Consider the following 18,651-nt stretch of genomic DNA (forward strand, 5'->3'; position numbering starts at 1 on the left):
ACGTTACAACCTTGTGAAATGAAAAAGCTGCTTAGAACAGGCAAACTGTCAAATGTTACATGATGTGTTTTTTATCTGTTCAACAAAAGGGAAAAGAAAGCTTAAAGCACTGACGATATAGCAAGAATAAAAATATTCTTGACATGAGAGAGAGAGAAATCTTAACTTATTTGGATATGACTGAATTTTTTTTTTTTTTAACACTACAACAAACCAGCACTTTGGTTTAATGTTTAACCACCACCAAATAAATAACAAGCTGCAAGAGAAACATGTCTATACAGTAGGAGCATTAACATTACTGTCATTTTCATAGTTCCTGCGCAATTGCCCATCCTGACTGCCTCCAATGCCCAGAAAGATTCCATTTTGCTGGTATGGGGCCCACCGCTGGAGACAAACGGCATCCTCACTGGTTATCTCCTGCAGTACCACCTCAGTATGTACACACACAATCTTGTTTGACTAATTACTCACTGACTTAAACGATGTAGACCTTTGGCCCTATGTGAGGTTTTTCATTAATAGAATTCTCATTGCTGTAGAGCAGTGCTTTGTCTGTTGTGTGAGGCGCTGTGGGCGAAGTGTGGCTGCAGTGTGTGTAGGTGAGATAAGATCAGGTCGAAGGGGAGGAAGTGTGGAGTGGGTGGATCTGAGATACAACTGTTTATCTTTGAGTCTGCAGGTTGAAAACTTGAAAACCTACTACACACAATCATCTATACTCCTCTCCTCTCCTCTCCTCCCCTCTCCTCTCCTCTCCTCTCCTCTCCTCTCCTCTCTTGTGTTATAATACCAAACACTAGGTTGCACTGTTTAACATTGACCCATTCCACAATGCTCTGCAACAGCCCGATTGTCAAGGCATCTTCACATTGTGGTTTGACAGTTTCCCTCAGTGTTCCTTATCTCGTATCCTCACGGACTGCAGGTTCTCTTCCAAAAGGATCATTTAAGTCAATGCTGTTTGTACCCCTTGTCAATTTTTTTTTGGCATTTATCACTCAGAAGTATTTTATCTTGCAACAAAACAACAACCCACCTTTATGCTGGAGAACATTTAGGTTGAACAACTGAGTGAGGGGCTTTTCTTTACGCCCTCTCTGTTTTCAAAGCCTACACACTTGTTGGCTGACATTTCTGAAATCTTTTGTGTATAAATGTGAAGGCAGAGTCAGCCCTGGCCGCCTCCACCAGCACCCATGGAGTCTGGCCAGCTTTTCAATACACTCTGTCCCCCTCTGCTTTTCCCATATCAGATGTCAGACTTTGTCTGTATTTTTGTTGTTGTTGAATTGATTTACCATGTAACTTTAGCATATTTTAAATTTAGTTTTCTGTTAATTCTATGATTCCATTTTATGTCATATTACAGTATATGCACAGTCTGCACACGCAGTTGAGTCATGAATGCAGTCAGTGAATATTTCTGATGGTGTTCACAAACACATGAAGTATCCAGTTTTCTGTGCTGCAAACAATCAATTTTCCGAAGTGGCAGCATGGGCTTGGCACATATTCAGTTCTCACCTGCATTTCAGCATTGGCACAGTAATGACATTAACGTGGGGGGTTTCAGGAAAAGTGTGTTGCTTTCTTCAGTCTAACTGTACTTTGATCTATAATGCAAGTTTGGTGATATATTATGCAGCTTGTGATTGCTACTCCTCTGGTTTCCTTTTTACTGCTTCTGCCTTATGTTTAATTTTTTTTCTTTTGTCTTTCTGTATGCCTTCTGTTTTTTCCACCTGTACTGTAATGTTTTATTTCTTTTACACCAATGTTTTTTTCAGTATTTCCTTCCTCATATCTTCTGCATTTCTTCTTTCCTCTCTCCTCCTCCTCTTCTCACCCTTGCCACTCATCCCCTCCTCCCCCCCAGGTCCTCTTGAGCTCTTTATCTCCTCCTTTCATCTCCTCTACCCCTTTCTTCATAATGTATTCCTCTTCACCTCACCTGTCACGACATGTATCTGCTACATTCACTTTCTGCATGAGCTAGCATGACATCTCTTCATCTCCCCCCCTCCCTTAACCATTAACCATCATTATAGTTGTGTTCCATTAACATACAACGTGAACCAACGGCGATGACGTTTTCTGCGTGTATCCGTCGTAGGCTCACTTATGCCTTGTAAACTGACCTGACATCTTTCTCCTTCCTCTATAGTTAATGAGACCACACTGGAGGTGGTTGATTCCCAGGAGAAGAACATCACTGAGGCTGACACCACCCAGTGGCAGGTTCAGGGCTTAGAGGAGGGCAGACTCTACCGCTTCCACCTCAGTGCCTGCACTCGAGCAGGTTGTGGACCTGCGCTGGCTCAGGAGAGCAGCACCGTTGCTCAAGCACGTGAGTGGATGAAATCAGTGTCTCTGTCGTGGTAAGGTGGCTCATAAGATATAATATGCATTGGTTTGGGTATGAAAGTCCCACCACCTTTTGAAACCTACTACTGACATGGTTTTTGCAATATTTGCAATAATTTATACGAAGCTGAGATATTTATAATAATGATTGATTGTACCATAAATTAACTTTATATAGTTACAGGAAGTACTAATCAGGCTTTTGAAAGCATTTGTATCATGTCTTCTGTGGCTCTGGAGGACAGTTTATCAAGTCTGAGAAAATAACCTTGATGATGTCATTAGAGTTATCTGGGTTTGGAAACTTCATTTTGTGTTACGTAAAGGCAGTGTGCCATGGAGTTTTTAAAATATTGGATGTTTACAAGGCCTGGATGGTTAAATGAAAAGACTCAATTGAACTGCATTGTAGGAATTATAGGACCAGTGTTTTTGGATCTCGGGCCACATTGAATAAAGTAAGGATTTTCTTTTTCATCTGATGTAAAGAATTGGTCTTTGCATTAGTTCTCTGTCACATAATCCTGCCTCATTGGATTCATTTCACTTGTCAAATCAGTGTTCTTGAAATGGTAATAAACTATTTCAATTGCACCCTTAACACAAAAAAGGTTTAAAACTGCTTCACAATCAGGAGAGACAATGAGGAAAGAAACAAGAAAATGGTTGAGCAAAAACAAACTCAAAGTAACATCACTAATGTAACAATGGAATAAGCATAGCATAACATCAGGATTAATAGGGAACTAACTGAATAACTATATTATCTTTCATGCTGTTGCTTTACAATGCTCAGATTGTCTCCCTAATATCCTTGCAAATGCTTTTCTACAGTTAGCATATAAAAAGGTTCATCTCCAGTTTTCATATGACAGTAGCTGTGAACATCTAACAAACCACAGCAGCGGAGGATTCAAGTGAACCTGAAGTCGCATAAAACAACAAGGATTCTGCAGTTTAGGCTGGTACTGAGCCATTTTAATCTTTATATAAAAACTAGAGGACTTTCTTTTTCACATTTTCTAAAAGATACCGGGAGCCAGTGTAGCCCATCTATAACTGGAGTGCTGTGCTTCTTCTTTATAGTTTTGTTTTGAAGTCTAGCAGCAAAATTGTGAATCATTTTTATCCTCTAAATACCCTTTTAAAGAAGACCAGTGAAAAGTAGCAATATTCTGCTTGAGATGAAAGCATGAATAAGCTTTGTGGCATCTTGCTAGCGTAGGAGTGCCTGCAATATTTCTCACATTGTCTGAGATGTTGGCTTATACATAAACTTGATTAGATGAAAGAATGCTATTTTGGCCACTCTCTGACATGCGATTTAAAGCTTTGTTTGGATTTAAAGAAACTTAAAGAATGACTTCTGATTCAATCTGGGGAACCAGAGATTCTTGGAAAGTGCATCACTTTAGCATTGAGGCCTAGTAGGAGTTTTTTGAGCCATCATTTTTTAATCTAGTTTTTGTTTGTGGATGTGAGTGAGATAAAGGCAGTTTCTTCATTTGGCGTTACTGAAATGTATGACCATATGTTATCTGCAAAGCTGTGAAAATAGACATTAGACACTCTGAAGACATCACCTAAAGGAGGCATTAAAAGTGACATGATCAAAGCAGCTTCCCAGTGCTACAACAAAAGAAGTGTTTCTTCCAAATAGCTGTGAAGATGTAAAAATTCCTCCCAGTGATGTATGCACAAAACAAATTTAAAACAACATCAGAAAGACATTTTTGACGGTAATGCCAGTGTTGTGCAACTTGACATTTAGATCCATTGTATCTATTGTATGTGCTTTGGTTTGTCCTAAAATCTGATTGGGACTTCTCCAGAATATTGTTTAATTTCATAAATCTGATGATTTAAAGATAACTTAAGGGAGGTTTGTGCCTGTAACTAATTAGGACCTTACTTTTTCAAATTATCAAATATCTCACTTTTTGCAGCCAAGTCTGGATGGTGAATATCACAGGTTGGGACATGTTTTAACAGCTGATCTATCATATAGAGCAATCCTGGGGAACTCCCACTGTTTCTCTGATTATCTCAGAAGAATAGGCTCTCAGTGCATATGGTAATTATGGGCTCTTTATAAATGAACATGGACCTCCAGTTCAGCTTTTCTGCATTTCCTGTCAGTGGCTCTACACAATCTCTTTAGTACTCAAATAGAATTGATCAATCATGTTGTCACACAGCTCTTTAATGACCTTGACTGTTTATCAGGTTGTTGTTCAGGGTGTCATCCATTTCAGTCACAGGCTCGGTCTCGCTGAGAGAATTAATGAGCTGATAAGTTCAGAGAACAAAACCTCTGCTCGAGCATCTCTGATCCTATTCTGAACAGTAAAAAGATACTCTTTCAGCTTTAAGCCACTACATGCCAATCCCTCTTTGTTAAAACATTAATAGATTAAAGCGAATATGTGTCAAATGTGATTACAGCATCATGTTAATAATTCTAATGGGTTTTCTTTTTGTTTTTGTAGAAGGATAAGACAATCCTGATCCAAATTGGTGCAGTCCGCTGTATGTCTTGCTGTCAGCATATGCATTCTACCACTAGGGTGTGTCAAAGCCAAACATTTTCAAATTCTGCACAAATTGTAACTTTAATTTATGTCTTTCATAAATCAAAGCAATGCAGATTCTGTCTGTTTTAGTTTAGCTCTTTATTAACACTTAATTCAGACAACATTGAAAACATTACCTAACACCATTAAGTTTAGCTGCTTTTGGCAGGTGTTTATTTCAGCCCTCACTATAAACGGTGAACATTTGTGCTAGAATTTCCCAACGGTTCAAAGTTCCTGGAAAACTTCCCCATCCATTACTCGGCAAGCAAGAAAATATGAACGCATGCAACAAATATGTTTCCACTATCTCTAAATGTTTTAATAAAAGTTATTCATTCCTCTCTGGTTTTATATTTCCTTTGAGAGGCTCTGCATCTTGTGGATGTCCAGCCTGAGAGCCATTAGATGCATTGCTTGTAAATGTGGCTGAGTAGCGGCTCGGTGGGGGGATAAAATGGTTCTGTTTCGGAGCGCCATCCTCAGGGCATGCTAGTCACAATGCAGCAGAGCAGATTTATGGATGCCAATTACACGGAGCAGAGGCACAATGATTTAGATTCGCTGATGGGGAGTGATGGAGTGACACTGAAAAAAAATCAATGCATGTGAGTAAGTGAGCCCAGTCTATGAAGTGCTTCTTTTAGATTTCACCTTTGTGACAGAAGAAGCTTTTAATGCTTATCGCCATTTACAACAGTAGCTTTAACATTATCTGGACAGCGTGACACACTAGAACAAAAAAACAGCCATAGAGGTATCAGCAGATGTGTGACCTTGTTTCTATGTTTGAAAGGCTTATAATGAAAAGAGAGTGGCTGAAGTGAGAGACAAAAAAAAAAAAAAAAACAGAAGGATGGGGTGAAGCATCTGTGAGAAAGCAGGAAAAACTGATAGAGAACAGCAAATAGCTATAGCAGAAGAGTGTGGCAGACAGAGAACAAATATCTATTTTTCTCCATCAGGTCTCATGAGATAAAGCAAAAGAGATAAAGCGGACTGCAAACATGACAAAAAACACAGAGGAGCATATACCTCTTAAGTCACACAAAAATAACCAGCTCCTCCAGAGACTGAATTATTTGCTCCCTGCATTGAACGCCCAAGTTGTTATCGCTGACAAAGCCTACATGTATTTGCTAATGGCTTGGACTTAATGTTTGTTTAGTTAGAAACATAATAGTCAAGAGCTGATCCATCTTCACTGCAGTTAGCTCAGGATTCAGCAATCAGAGCAGAAGAGTCTGTCACTGTATAGGAGTGTGGATTATACCAACTCAGTTTATCAGACTCCAACATTGTGAAAAAAAAAATCTAACTAAGTGACAAATAATCCAAACTCTAGTATATAAATAGTTATTTAATAATCACTTGTCTTTATGTGTTAAAGTGCATATATGAATACTATATACCGCACATTATACTGTTTGGCAGTCAGTATGCAAGAAATTAATTTAAAGCTGCTCAATATTTTTGGAATAACAATGAAATCAACAAACACTGGGACAATATAAAAATGGATCATTATCACCTAAATCTGCAGCTACATTCCTCTTTGTGGAGCTTCATAGCAAGTTTTAGCTCTTCGTTGTCTGGCCTGCAAATTTACTGTTGTATATCACTCTCACCCCTCACATGCTTTTCCACCCAAAGCACAGAGCTGTTTTTGAGTGAAAAAGCTCTCAAAACACTCAGTATACTATCTGCTCAGCACCAAATGGCAAATAAACCCAGTAGCTGCCCCCAGGTGGTAAAGCATAACCCAGTTACTGCAGGTTTAAGAAACGATATGTGTGTGACGGTGGATATCCAATCCAATCTGATTTCAGAACTTGACAATTACAAATTTGGAATTTTGGTGAACAAAATGCTAAATTGAAAAAAAATGCAAAGATCCCCAAACCTCCAATATATTCCTGGGTTATTTTTTGAGTAGCTTCCTAATGTTTTTATACATTACATTGTGGGGTATTTTTGTCTACCAACATGACAACCAATCAACTGACATCAATAGAGTGTACTGCATTTGTCATGAAATACACTACATACTCAATTCATTTGCGAAGACAATCTTTTGTCTCCATAGTTCCGTCTGGTGGTGCAGCTTTCCCACCATTCACCAAATCCAAAATACCACGAACAAACAGATCACTTGTGCAGACATTGTGTGGTTGGACTTGTGAGGATGCACCGCCCACATATTTGTGTGTGTGTGTGTGGGTGTGGGCTTGTTTAACTATATTCGTGGGGTCCAAAAACTGGGAGTCCAGTATAGTTGTGGGGTCCCGACAGCTTTATGGGGCCAAAATGGTGGACCCCACAAGTTTAAAGGGCTGTTAAGGTTGAGGGTTAAGACTTGGTTGAAGGATTAGGGTTAGAATCAGGTTATGGTTAGGGTAAGGGTTGAGGTTAGGCGTTTAGTTGTGATGGTTAAGGTTAGGGTAAGGGGTTATGGAATACATTATGTCAATGATTTGTCCCCACAAAGATAGTGCCACAAACCTGTGTGTGTGTGTGTGTGTGTGTGTGTGTGTGTGTGTGTGTGTGTGTTTGTGTTTGTGCCAGGTCTATAAACATTAAAGCTGGCTTTCCATATATCTGTAATCTTCTGCTGTATTTCATTTTCTTTTTTATCCCTCTGAAGATTTGTCCCCGACTCCAGCTGTGGCCCCTGTTCAGAGCAGTATGTATCACTGCCTGCTGCAGCCGCTGCAGCTCGCTAACTTAGAAGTAGTGGTAGAGATAGACATGGTTGTAGGTGTGTTGGTGTATCTGGCTGTAGCATCAGTAAGGTTTGTCCTTTATACATGTAGTTCTACAGATTTGTCATGATGTGACAATTGCAATTAAAATGTGCAATTCAGTTATGTAGACCCGAACCCTTGTGCAGTTACTTCCATTTATCAAGTTTTCCCGGTTGCTCTAACAATCCTGCCTTCATGTAGTCTATAGAGCTTGCTTGTTGCACAATCTAAAGTATTAGACCCGACAGCATTGTTGCAGGAATCTAACATCTGAGGCTTCTCTTTCATTTCAGGCCACAACTGCTCTCTCTCTTTTCCCAGCTCTATCGCAGGCAATTCTACTCATCCTTCTTTAGGTATATAGCTCACACTCACACATGTACAGCAAATTATATCCCTGTGATCTCATCTTGATGTACCTTCAACTTTAAACTAACAATGGGATTCGAGACAGGGAGTCGTTTCATTCTTTTCTGATATTCGCTCATAGTGGGGGAGGCGTCAGGAAATGCCAGCTTTGCTTAAGAGAGAGTGAAGACTAGATGTCACTCCCGCCCACGATCTCTATATCTACCCTTTATGAGCCAAAATCCAGCTCCACTCAATTAAGTCTGGGGCCCAGCATTCCCTTTTGAACTGTCATCTTGAAGGGTTTCTGCTAGCTGCACTGTTCTCAAACTGCACGGGAACCTATTTGCCTCTGCTAATCCTCTTTCCTTGCCTTCTTTCTCCTTTTCTCTGTGCCTGTCTGTGTTTTCCTCTCCTCCTTATTTTCCTCCTACTATTTCTTCTCCTTATCAGTTCCAGCCCTGTTGAACATAAGCTCTTATGTGAGTGACACCTTTGCCAAAATCAGCTGGACTGCCAGAGAAGAGCAGCAGGACTCTGAGCTTTATGTGGCTTATATGAATAACCGTAAGCTACTTTTCCTGTCCCTGTCTTGCTAAACATTAGATAGGAATGTTAGTGTGCATCATGTGTACAACTAGAAGCTTTTATATAAACATCTAAAATTATATTATAAGCCTAGCATCTACATGGCTACTTCCATCATTTCCCATGATTGCTTCAAAATGTATGCAGATGTATTTGAAGTTATATTTAGTACAACAAATACATTTCATAACTTAAGAACTATTTATTAATTGGCATAGCTTATCCTATCTTCTTTTTCGATCCCATGAATGCTAATACAGACTTGCTGCTTGTGCACTCCTTGTGCTTGGCTGTGTAGGTGATGGTAACTGGCGGATTTCAGAGGCTGTTAACACTTCTCAAAGTTTCCACGTAATTGATGGGCTCAAACCTGGGACGATGTACACCGTGCGCCTCATGGCCAAGAGGCTGCTCGATAACGCTAGCATTTTTGAAGACGTTATCGAGACTCAAGTCAAAGGTGAGAGAAGAGAAAGGCGGCGCAGTCAATAGAGTTTAGTGATTGGAGCTCTGACCTGTCATAACAATACAAGGATACCATTGAAAAATTGATATTGACTGTGGTAAATGTGAGTTCATTTGTTTTTTTCCTATTTAATATTCTTTCAGAAGAGATAGAGTGTTGTAGCTGAAGGGAATGTGAGTCAAATACGACGTGAGAACATCCTCTCAAACTAGAATCCATCATGTTTTCAGTCAAAGATAAAGTTGTATGAGGAGCGCTTGAGGGGACTATCATACTCAAATAGACCAGCGTCTGAAGTAGCGCGTCTCTTTGCTGTTTTTGTTCGCAGGCGCAACAGGTCAGCGGAGCGACTTTTTCGACCCAGGGCTGGTTCATTGGGACCATGTGTGCTGTGGCGCTCCTCACCCTCGTCACACTCATGGCCTGCTTTGTGCGGAGAAACAAAGGTGGCAAGTATGCAGGTACGCCGCCGCCGACCCAGCGACGAGACATGTTCTCCATGGAAAAAGGTCAGTTAGCCTTTGACCAGGGTTGGGTCCCCTTGTCGTCTAGCTTCAGGAAGCCAACCAAAATTCAAATCATGACATGCATACATGTAGCCAATATCCGTCTGACTTGGTTATAAGCAATTTAATTATCTCTAAAATCTTTAAACATCAACAGTTTTACAGGACGGCGCTTTGATTTGACTTTTGATAGAATTTTGGTTGACCTCCTAAAAGAATGAAAATGTGCATTGGGCCTCAACCCTGACCCCCCATACACCAACCCCATTTGGAAATGCATTATGCATGCATGTGGGACAATGACGCATGCCAACCCTGCCAAGCCCCACATCATTAACCGCAAATAAACTGTCCACAAGACGCATGCAGCTACCATAGGCTTTACTGCATTGTCAAAAACATTGCTTGGCCCGGTTAGTTTTGCCCTGTACCTCTGATTACTTACCTTGTCAAGCCAGACGAGTGGGAACCTGTTGGCTTTGTTCCACACCTCTCCACCCCTCACCTGTGAAGACCTTCTCCTGCACCTTTGTGCTGTCTTGTATCAGAGCCAAATTCATTCTCACATTGGTACCTACCTGTGACGTGTCTTCTCACTCAGTTTCTCTCCTCTTAACCTGCTTTCTCGTCTTATCCCCACCACTCCCCCTCTTTGCCTGTAGCTTTTGACATGAAGCACTGAATTTTTCATCAGCTTCTTTGGATTCCCTCCTTTGCTCATACAACTCTTCTCATGGAACCCTTCTTTTGTCTCTCTTGAAAGCAACTGGTATTTTTTTAAGGCATATTTACACAAAGAGCTGCTGTGTAGCTGCTGTGTAGCACAGAAGTGAGGCTTTCAGTGTGGTAGACTTGTTCTCAAAAGCTTTTCAGTTCTTACTTTTAAATTTCAACTCTTATACACACAAGTGACATTTCAGATTATTTATTCCTGTACATCTATGCATTAATGTTGAGTTTGCTGTTGCTCTTGTTGCCAAGAATCGTCTGACAAAAATCACTGAGGTCGATTAAAACTAACAGAGGCGGATGCTACTGTTTCCCTTTGGAAATGTTAAAGACACAATCCTACCACACATCATTTGTAATTACATCCATGGATGAAAGTGCTGCTCTTTAACAATGGTACTAAAATGTCTGTCCTGCTCCCCCTGCAGTGAAAGAGAAGGAGGACCTCCACCCTGACGTAGAGTCACAAGGGATGAATGATGACACCTTCTGTGAATACAGGTGAGCTGTACTCCTGCTTTGCAGAGGAGAGCTGCAGTGCCAAAGTGTGCTAAGGAAATGCCACTTTTTTATCTCCTTGAAATGCATTGCATTGGAGCAATATTAATCTAACAACCATATGTTAAATATATTCTGCCTGAGAAAGTCATTTGTCATGTGTCACAGTAATGTTTTTCTCTCCCATCCCAAAAGCAAACCATGCATTCATGGGCTTTACCAGGATCAGCCTAGAAGCCATTGTTCTCATCATTTAATGGGCTAGGTAATCACACGGTGTAGTTAGGAGTAGTGGGGAACAAAAACATGTGCTTTGCTCCCCTTTAGTTGGAAATATGTGCTATTATTTAGTTGTCATATTCCAATCACATTGTGTGTGTGTGTGTGTGTGTGTGTGTGTGTGTGTGTGTGTGTGTGTGAGTGAGTCAGCTTGGCTTTAGCTTATTTTGTGTGTTACTGTGTGTGCGTCTGCATGTGTATACAGTACATATGCTACATATATGAATGAATGAATATTGGCCCACATGGGCGAACAGGACACGACTTACATTACCTTCAGAGGCAAGCGAAAACAAAAAAGAAAGAAAAGCCAATACATGGTGCTGTATACACACATTATGTCAGATATAATATAAACCTAACTACTTCAGCACACAATGCTTGCATATGTTTATAAAAGTGAAACATGAAAATTAAAGCATAATGAACACGTGTTTGTGTACACACACACACACACACACACACACACACACACACACACACACACACACACACACACACACTCTCAGGCTCTTGGAAGCAGTCAAAATGATTTTCTCTGGCTGTTAGTATTTTTTAGCATTTAGATAATGTCTGATGTAAAATGTCTGATGTTTAGGACGGACAGACAGAGATAAACATCATCACAAAACATAGCCACAAATATGTAATTGTCTAGTCAACCCCCACTTAAAGCTTTAGTGCGTAACTTTTTTTTATAAAAATGAACGTCCGTTACAATCAATCCATTGCCAAAAGAGTTGATACAAAGCTAATTAGACTATCCACTCTACACAACTCTCTGTATTTCTCAGTATGGCTATGTTCAGAAATTGGTGTCATCCGGCGACTTTCGACCACAGAAACATTATTTACAATTCCTCATGAGGGACACAGAAACTACGCACTATGGCCTTAAAGGTCCCATGACATGGTGATCTTTGGATGCTTTTATATAAACCTTATTGGTCCCCTAATACTGTATCTGAAGTCTCTTTCCCGAAATTCAGCCTTGGTGCAGAATTACAGCCACTAGAGCCAGTTCCACAATGAGCTTTCCTTAGTATGTGCCATTTCTGTGTCTGTAGCTATTGAGGAGGAGAGAGGGGGGGCAAGGTGGAGGGTGGGGGTGGGGCCTTGACCAACTGCCACTTTGCACGTTTGAAAGCCATGATGTCTCTCTCTCATGGGTGGGCCAAATTCTCTGGGCGGGCAAAGCAGAGAAAGGGGAGGTAACCTTGTGACCTCATAAGGAGCAGATTCCAGATCGGCCCATCTGAGCTTTCATTTTCTCAAAGGCAGAGCAGGATACCCAGGGCTTGGTTTACACCTATCGCCATTTCTAGCCACTGGGGGACAATAGGCAGGCTGGGGGAACTCATATTAATGTTAAAAAACCTCATAAAGTGAAATTTTCATGCCATGGGACCTTTAACACCAAACCTTAGAACAATATTGCCTTACATTCAGGCCAATACAGTAATATTGTACAAAACAGGCTAGTGGCCAACCATGCCACCAATTCGTAGGTCAAAACTGAACAAAGGTGAACTTTGACATGTAAGTTTAGTTAATTACTTACTAACTTTATTGTCCATGTTGTGTTTCCTGGAATGCTGAAGCTCGCACCAAAACAGTAAACTTTCAGTAGTTGCATGGACTTTGCTTGAAGTGAATGATAGGATTGAGCAAAAAGATTGAGGGAAGTGTGACTGTTCTTAGACAACAGCTGTAATGCTATTAAACATTTTAAACTCTTATATCAGCTGCCTACTAAACCTATTAAGGTTATGTTTTAAGTACCTCTAATATGTCTTACATTCAATGAAATGGGCACAAAGTTAGCATGGCAAATGGGTGGAAAAATGGGGCCTTAAAGCCCGAAGCAGACAGCTATTGTACTTTATAATAGCTGTTGAATTCCCATTGTTTGCGTTGTTTTGCTGCTACAGTGACAGTTTAGGGAAACCGGCTCAATCCTATTTTGCTTGACAGCACTGCAGCAACTGTGTGACAGTGGCGTGTTTGTTTGTGCACACGCAACAGAAATCACTTAAAATAGCCTCTTCTGTCCGCTTTGATTCTGCTCGTCATCATATTATTTAGAACATGATTACTCATAAATGTGTGGTTGCTGCCAATTGCACTCCTGTGATTCTTGCCAAGTCTATAATTCTGTTGAACAGAAAATAATGCAGCCCTTTTTATAGATTACTGTATATAGCTTAAAGATGTAATCAGTACGTTTTTACTGTCCCATAAATTAAAACTACTATATTTTTGTAAATGGAGAGGGTGTTGATCGATACCAATGACTCAATTGCCGAGCCAATGCTAAAGTGGCTTTCAAACACACTTTAAGCATTTCTATGAGTTATAACACTGATGGAAGACCCAGGAAAGCACACAATTCTGCTGTCCAAATTAATTTATATACTTTTGATTGTAGTTCTGATACCAAGTTCACATTGGAGCGCATGAGGCAGAAGAAGCTACATGTATGCTAATGTGAGTTTGTAAACTGATGCATATGTTTGGCAGCAACCTACTTAGGATGCCTCTCATGGTTGGTTTCATGAGGCTGTTCTGAATACTGTCCCCCCAGAGTGCCCTTAGCCTTACTATGATGTTGTTCTCCTGGCTTAAGAGCTGCATTTAAGGCTCTCTTGTGCTCTTTGAATCTCTGACGGCAATAGACCAGCCATTGGTATGTCACGTGTCTGTGGAGCTGACAAGTGGTAATTATGCTTCAAATTATTTCTCTTTGGAGACAGCCCTCTGCCGCCTTGCCCCTCTGTCCACTGCAAGAACAGCAGGTGTCCTAGCTGTTAGCCAACAGTGTGATGCAATTTTGTCCACAGCTAATTTATCTGTAATTTTCTATTTTTACCCCTGCTCCTCCTTTTTTCTCATCTTAGCTCTCATCTTCATTTCCATGTGCAATTAGGGAGATGGCAGCAGAGAGGTTTTCCTATAGACCCCTTCAAACTAAAATAAATACAACTTCAGGTGCAAAGAGAGGGGGAAAGAAATCCTCCTTCCACCTGACATTTCTGTGCTGCCCCCAAACCAAGTCGGCATGGGTCAATGGCAAGACAAATTGAATTACCTTCTGTCTGGCGATGTGCCTCCATCTCTCTCCTGTTTGTGAGGCTCAAGGAAAGCCTTTTCACAGCAACCGCTGAGACTGAGCTGGATCCTCACCAAGGTCCTGAATGAGAGCTGTGGCTCAAAAGCCCTCAGCCTCATTTTTATCACTGTATTCAAAGTCACTGTGGGCGTGCTGCGGCGGCTATGGCATTCCACTGCTCTTAGATAACGGCCACTTATCTTCAGCGCGAGAGTCGTCAGAGAAAGGTTTGATAAGAGTTGAAATGCGGACCATATGTGGCTTGCATGGTAAAGGGCCTCATGAAATAGGATAGATAAGATTGGTTATAAAAAATCCCTGTGAAGGAGACCTGATTTGTAATCGTAGCTTGAACCATGTCTCTGCTCTGAAACACTTCTTAAAATGTTAATCGTGTATTTGACATAGGTGTCAACTACAGTACGCCTCAAATGGCACTATCATATACCAGCCACCTGAGTGTTGTCTCTGAACGCAGATGCTCTGTGTTATGAGGAGAGAGAGAGAGAGAGAGAGAGAGAGAGAGAGAGAGAGAGAGAGAGAGAGAGAGAGAGAGAGAGAGAGAGAGAGAGAGAGAGAGAGAGAGAGAGAGAGAGAGAGAGAGAGAATTAGAAAAGAGGACAGGGAGGGAAAATATCCTCAGTGTTTTGAGGTGACCCTGCATCTTATAGTGAGACACCTGCGAGTTGGCCACTTGCCCAGCCTTAAATTGGCATCTAATCTCCTCGGTCCGCGTGTGGGCCCCTCGGGAATACCAGGAATGACAGGCTGTTTGTCTGGGATTGCATATGCTCCACCTCTTTCCCCTTTCTCCCTTTTCTCAATCTAAGCCCCCCACCTCCCACACACACACACACACACACACACAAACCTCCCACTTGTCTTTTTTTTTCACTGCACTCTGGCAATTTCCATTGCTGGTTCTAAAGAGATTTGAAATTGCCTTTGGTCTTGAAGCCTTGGCAATTAGCAATTAGTGAAGTGATTGTAGCAAGTCTTCCCCGCCTCCCTTGTGCTCCCTTTCCTGCTGTGCAGCCACCGCATCCACCCCTGCCTACCACCCGTAGTGATGTACTGAAACCACAAGAACTCGCTTTGTGACTTGGAGCGTTTGTGTGTGTGTCTGTGTGTGTGTGTTTGTGCGTGCACGCGTTTCTGCATGCATGTGTGTGTGTTTGTGAAGGCTATCATTTAATAGTACTGTACTGGCTCTGTATGCTGGTGTTTATGTGTGGTTATACATGATATTGTGTATGTGTGCTTGTGTGTCAGCGTCTAAGTGCCATGAGCGTTGATTGTGAACATAAGCAGTGCACCACTGACCCTGACCATCCCTCTCTGTTGTTGTTGATGGCAGTGACAGCGAAGAGAAGCCACTGAAGGGCAGTAGCTCGTGTTCCCTGAATGACGCGTTGGGAGACAGCATCAGCAGAGACAGCCTGGTTGACTATGCCGATGGTGGAAGAGAATTCAGTGAGGATGGTTCATTTATTGGAGAATATTCCGGACGCAAGCACAGAGGCTCTGTTAGTGAGCCTAGTGGACCCAGACCAGTCACTGCATAAAACCTACTTCCAGAGAAAACAGTCTGCTTCAAATCTTTTCAAACTCTTTTCAAGATACTGGTTAAAATGTAGCTTCACTGGCATTACATATAACTTGAATAGCCAAATATGGGGAAATAAAAATGACTCAAATGTGCAGAAGTTTTGCCCAGGGACTGGAAAGGAAAGAATACACCCACCATACAGTACATATTAAACCATGTAAGTCTTTGTACATACTGTAAGAGAATGACCTGTATCATTTGAGTTTTTCAAGATTTTATTAATGAAAATAAAGTGTTTTTGTATCTATAAGCCATGATCTTAAGCTGTGTATATTGAACAATGAAAATGTCCAGTACAGTATGTATTTTTTTTACACAGTGGATGAGACACATGCAGTATAAATACACATGCATGTACAACCTGTGTTCATTCATTTAACACACAGTGGAATCAATATCTACTGTAGTCATTTTCTGTCCATTACTGTCTATTTTATTTATGTAATTTTATGTTTCTGACTTTTGTTAATATGCATGTTGATATGCAAAAGTGTGAAAGTTGATAGTTTGTTTATTATCAACATGCTGAAGATACATTTTATATCATTATACCGAACATATTTTGGAACTTTTTTTATTGCTTTATCAATCAGGAGACAACAACGTAAACATAAGAACATTAACTAAAACAAATAACATTGACACAAGAACAAATTTAAGTATCAAATTCCTTTGCTGTAATTCGCCCAACCAACCATGCCCCTGGTTAGTTGGGGGAATTACATCAAGGATATATAAATTAATTAGCAAGACGGTCAAAGTGATAAGTGTATTGCTGCATTTATCTCTGGATAGGAAATATGAATACATGTATTTAAGCAACTTATCTAAACTCTTAATTGGTGAGCATTCACTTTAAAGCGCCAGTAATGGGTTAGGAGGTTAAGAGGAGGTTTTGAAACTAAAGCAGTTTGTCGCAATACATGCAATGAATCCTCACATGTATAGTGAATGTTGCTAAAATATTCATCAAGGATGTTGAGATTTGAGATTTGTCCAATTCAACAATCTTCCTTAAACAGATGTAACCATGCCGAATACAGCAGCAATGCCAGCTACAAAGTAATAAATGTTTCATTGGCTATCAAGGCTTATTTTTTATGTTTAAAGATTCACCACTAGACTCTTTTAAAATACAAAGCCCTCTTTAAAAACAAAGAAGATTCTTAGATGTTTAACTTTGTCAAACCACATAGCATATTGTATTTCATATTTAAGTAAGAGGACATTTGGTCTATAGAAATGCAAACCCGAGAAACTTTAACAACCAAACTGCATTTTGTTGTTGCTTTGAAGATACTGAGGACAAAAAGCAAAAGTACGAGAAAGTTCAGCTATTAAATATACAGTATAGTCAACATTGAAGTCAATCTGTTTTCCATTACTTGGTTTAAATAATTGGAGCCAGGTCACATTGCTCCAGTTATCTGAAACAAAGCAGCTCTCCCCTTCAATTTCCGAGGAGAAAATATAGCACCTTTGATGAGGCAGAAATCCCAACTAACAAAGATGATGATCGACTCATCCATCATTTGGTGGGAGCTTCTAAAACCGCTCAACTACCCTTCTGATTCACTCCATTACTTTTGAGCCTTGTCATAAAAAAAGCTCAGAGGTTCAAAAGGAAGATTTTTTTCCCCCTTATTTACCATATTTGTTTGTCCCAAAATTCCAAACCAAACCAAAGTGAACAACTGTGAGTGAAATGAAACATTTCAAATTATCATGCATTCAAAGGCAGGAAGAAATCTCAGTCAGAGTCTGAGCATTTCTTAAAGGACAAAACTATTATAAAATGCTTATTTTACTTCACATCAGCTTCCTCTCACTTTTGTCAATGGATTTATTGCCTATCTCTAAGATAAATTGGAGGTCCTTATCTTCCATTTTGAATGCAGTCTCCCTGCAGCTGTATAGTCTGTCTATAGCCTGGTGATTATAAATAGGCTAGGCATTGTAGCTGTAATCAAACCAGACTTGGGATAGTAGAGTTGAAAAGCACTCAATGCTTCATGGCAAGATAAAGGTCATTTAAAGACATAATCCCTGTATTGTTGGGGATTATGCCCTCATCCGTTTTAAAATTGCTTTCTCCGTGGAACGTTAAAACCTCTAAACAACAACAAAAGATTACTCCCGTCCCCCCCACCCAAGTGTCACACAAGCAGCTTTTTTGCTCTGCTAAATCTGTCTGGAGGACGTGCAGGTGACCCTTTCATAAAAGTCAAATATATTAGCCCTGTTTTGGAACGAGCAAGGGTAGGGACATCTACATCACTTGGATCCATGTTAAATGGAACAGCCTTGTTTTGCGTGGTGTTTTGCTCATGTTATCGCTGCACACTTGCACACAAACTCATAGATTCGAGCTCACTCCATTTCAGTCAATTTGATCGGAGCTGATATTTAGTACCCTGGAAATTGCCTGCTGGGAGGAAATCAATAGCATACTGACACATACTGTGAGTTCAGCCCAGTAACCATGGGCTGTGACTACTCGTTGGCGTTGCATCAACCTTATACCAACTGAAGATGCTGCAAGGACAGGACACTGTAGCACGCAGGGAAGATTTACATTTTCTCAAGGTGCGAGATACTGTATGGAGTTTACGCTGTAGCTACCCAGTAAAGAAGAAGGTAACACTATGGCCATGAAGATCTCATCAATAATGAACACTGTCAGTGTGATGGGTGTTTCGGAAGATGCTCCTGGAATGGAAGACCTATGGACCTTCTTCTCTTTGGCTGCTTTTGAAGGGATGCATTTGCAGAGGAATCGGCATCAATAGTTAAACCAATGTCACAGTTCCCGCTTTCTCAAAGACAAGGCGT

General features: G+C 40.6%; 1 protein-coding gene across 8 annotated transcripts in view; it reads left to right on the forward strand.

Moving 5' to 3' along the window:
- The window catches only part of chl1a (cell adhesion molecule L1-like a), a 53,483-nt gene extending 36,580 nt beyond the window's left edge, over nt 1-16,903 (forward strand). For 2 of the 8 annotated variants that reach the window (XM_028582331.1, XM_028582332.1), the window contains exons 22-29: nt 317-439; nt 2,171-2,353; nt 7,981-8,043; nt 8,489-8,602; nt 8,922-9,083; nt 9,418-9,598; nt 10,753-10,825; nt 15,568-15,653. In XM_028582331.1, the coding sequence (XP_028438132.1) occupies nt 317-439; nt 2,171-2,353; nt 7,981-8,043; nt 8,489-8,602; nt 8,922-9,083; nt 9,418-9,598; nt 10,753-10,780 (854 nt within the window). In that variant the 3' untranslated portion in view covers nt 10,781-10,825; nt 15,568-15,653. Of the gene's footprint in view, nt 1-316; nt 440-2,170; nt 2,354-4,859; nt 7,163-7,980; nt 8,044-8,488; nt 8,627-8,903; nt 9,084-9,417; nt 9,599-10,752; nt 10,826-15,567 lie in introns of those variants that run through there. The other 6 variants (XM_028582333.1, XM_028582338.1, XM_028582334.1 and 3 more) reach the window with 6 other exon arrangements.
- Nucleotides 16,904-18,651: the final 1,748 nt, after the last annotated feature.

Source organism: Perca flavescens, chromosome 7 (assembly GCF_004354835.1).
Source record: "Perca flavescens isolate YP-PL-M2 chromosome 7, PFLA_1.0, whole genome shotgun sequence".
Lineage (NCBI taxonomy): Eukaryota > Metazoa > Chordata > Actinopteri > Perciformes > Percidae > Perca > Perca flavescens.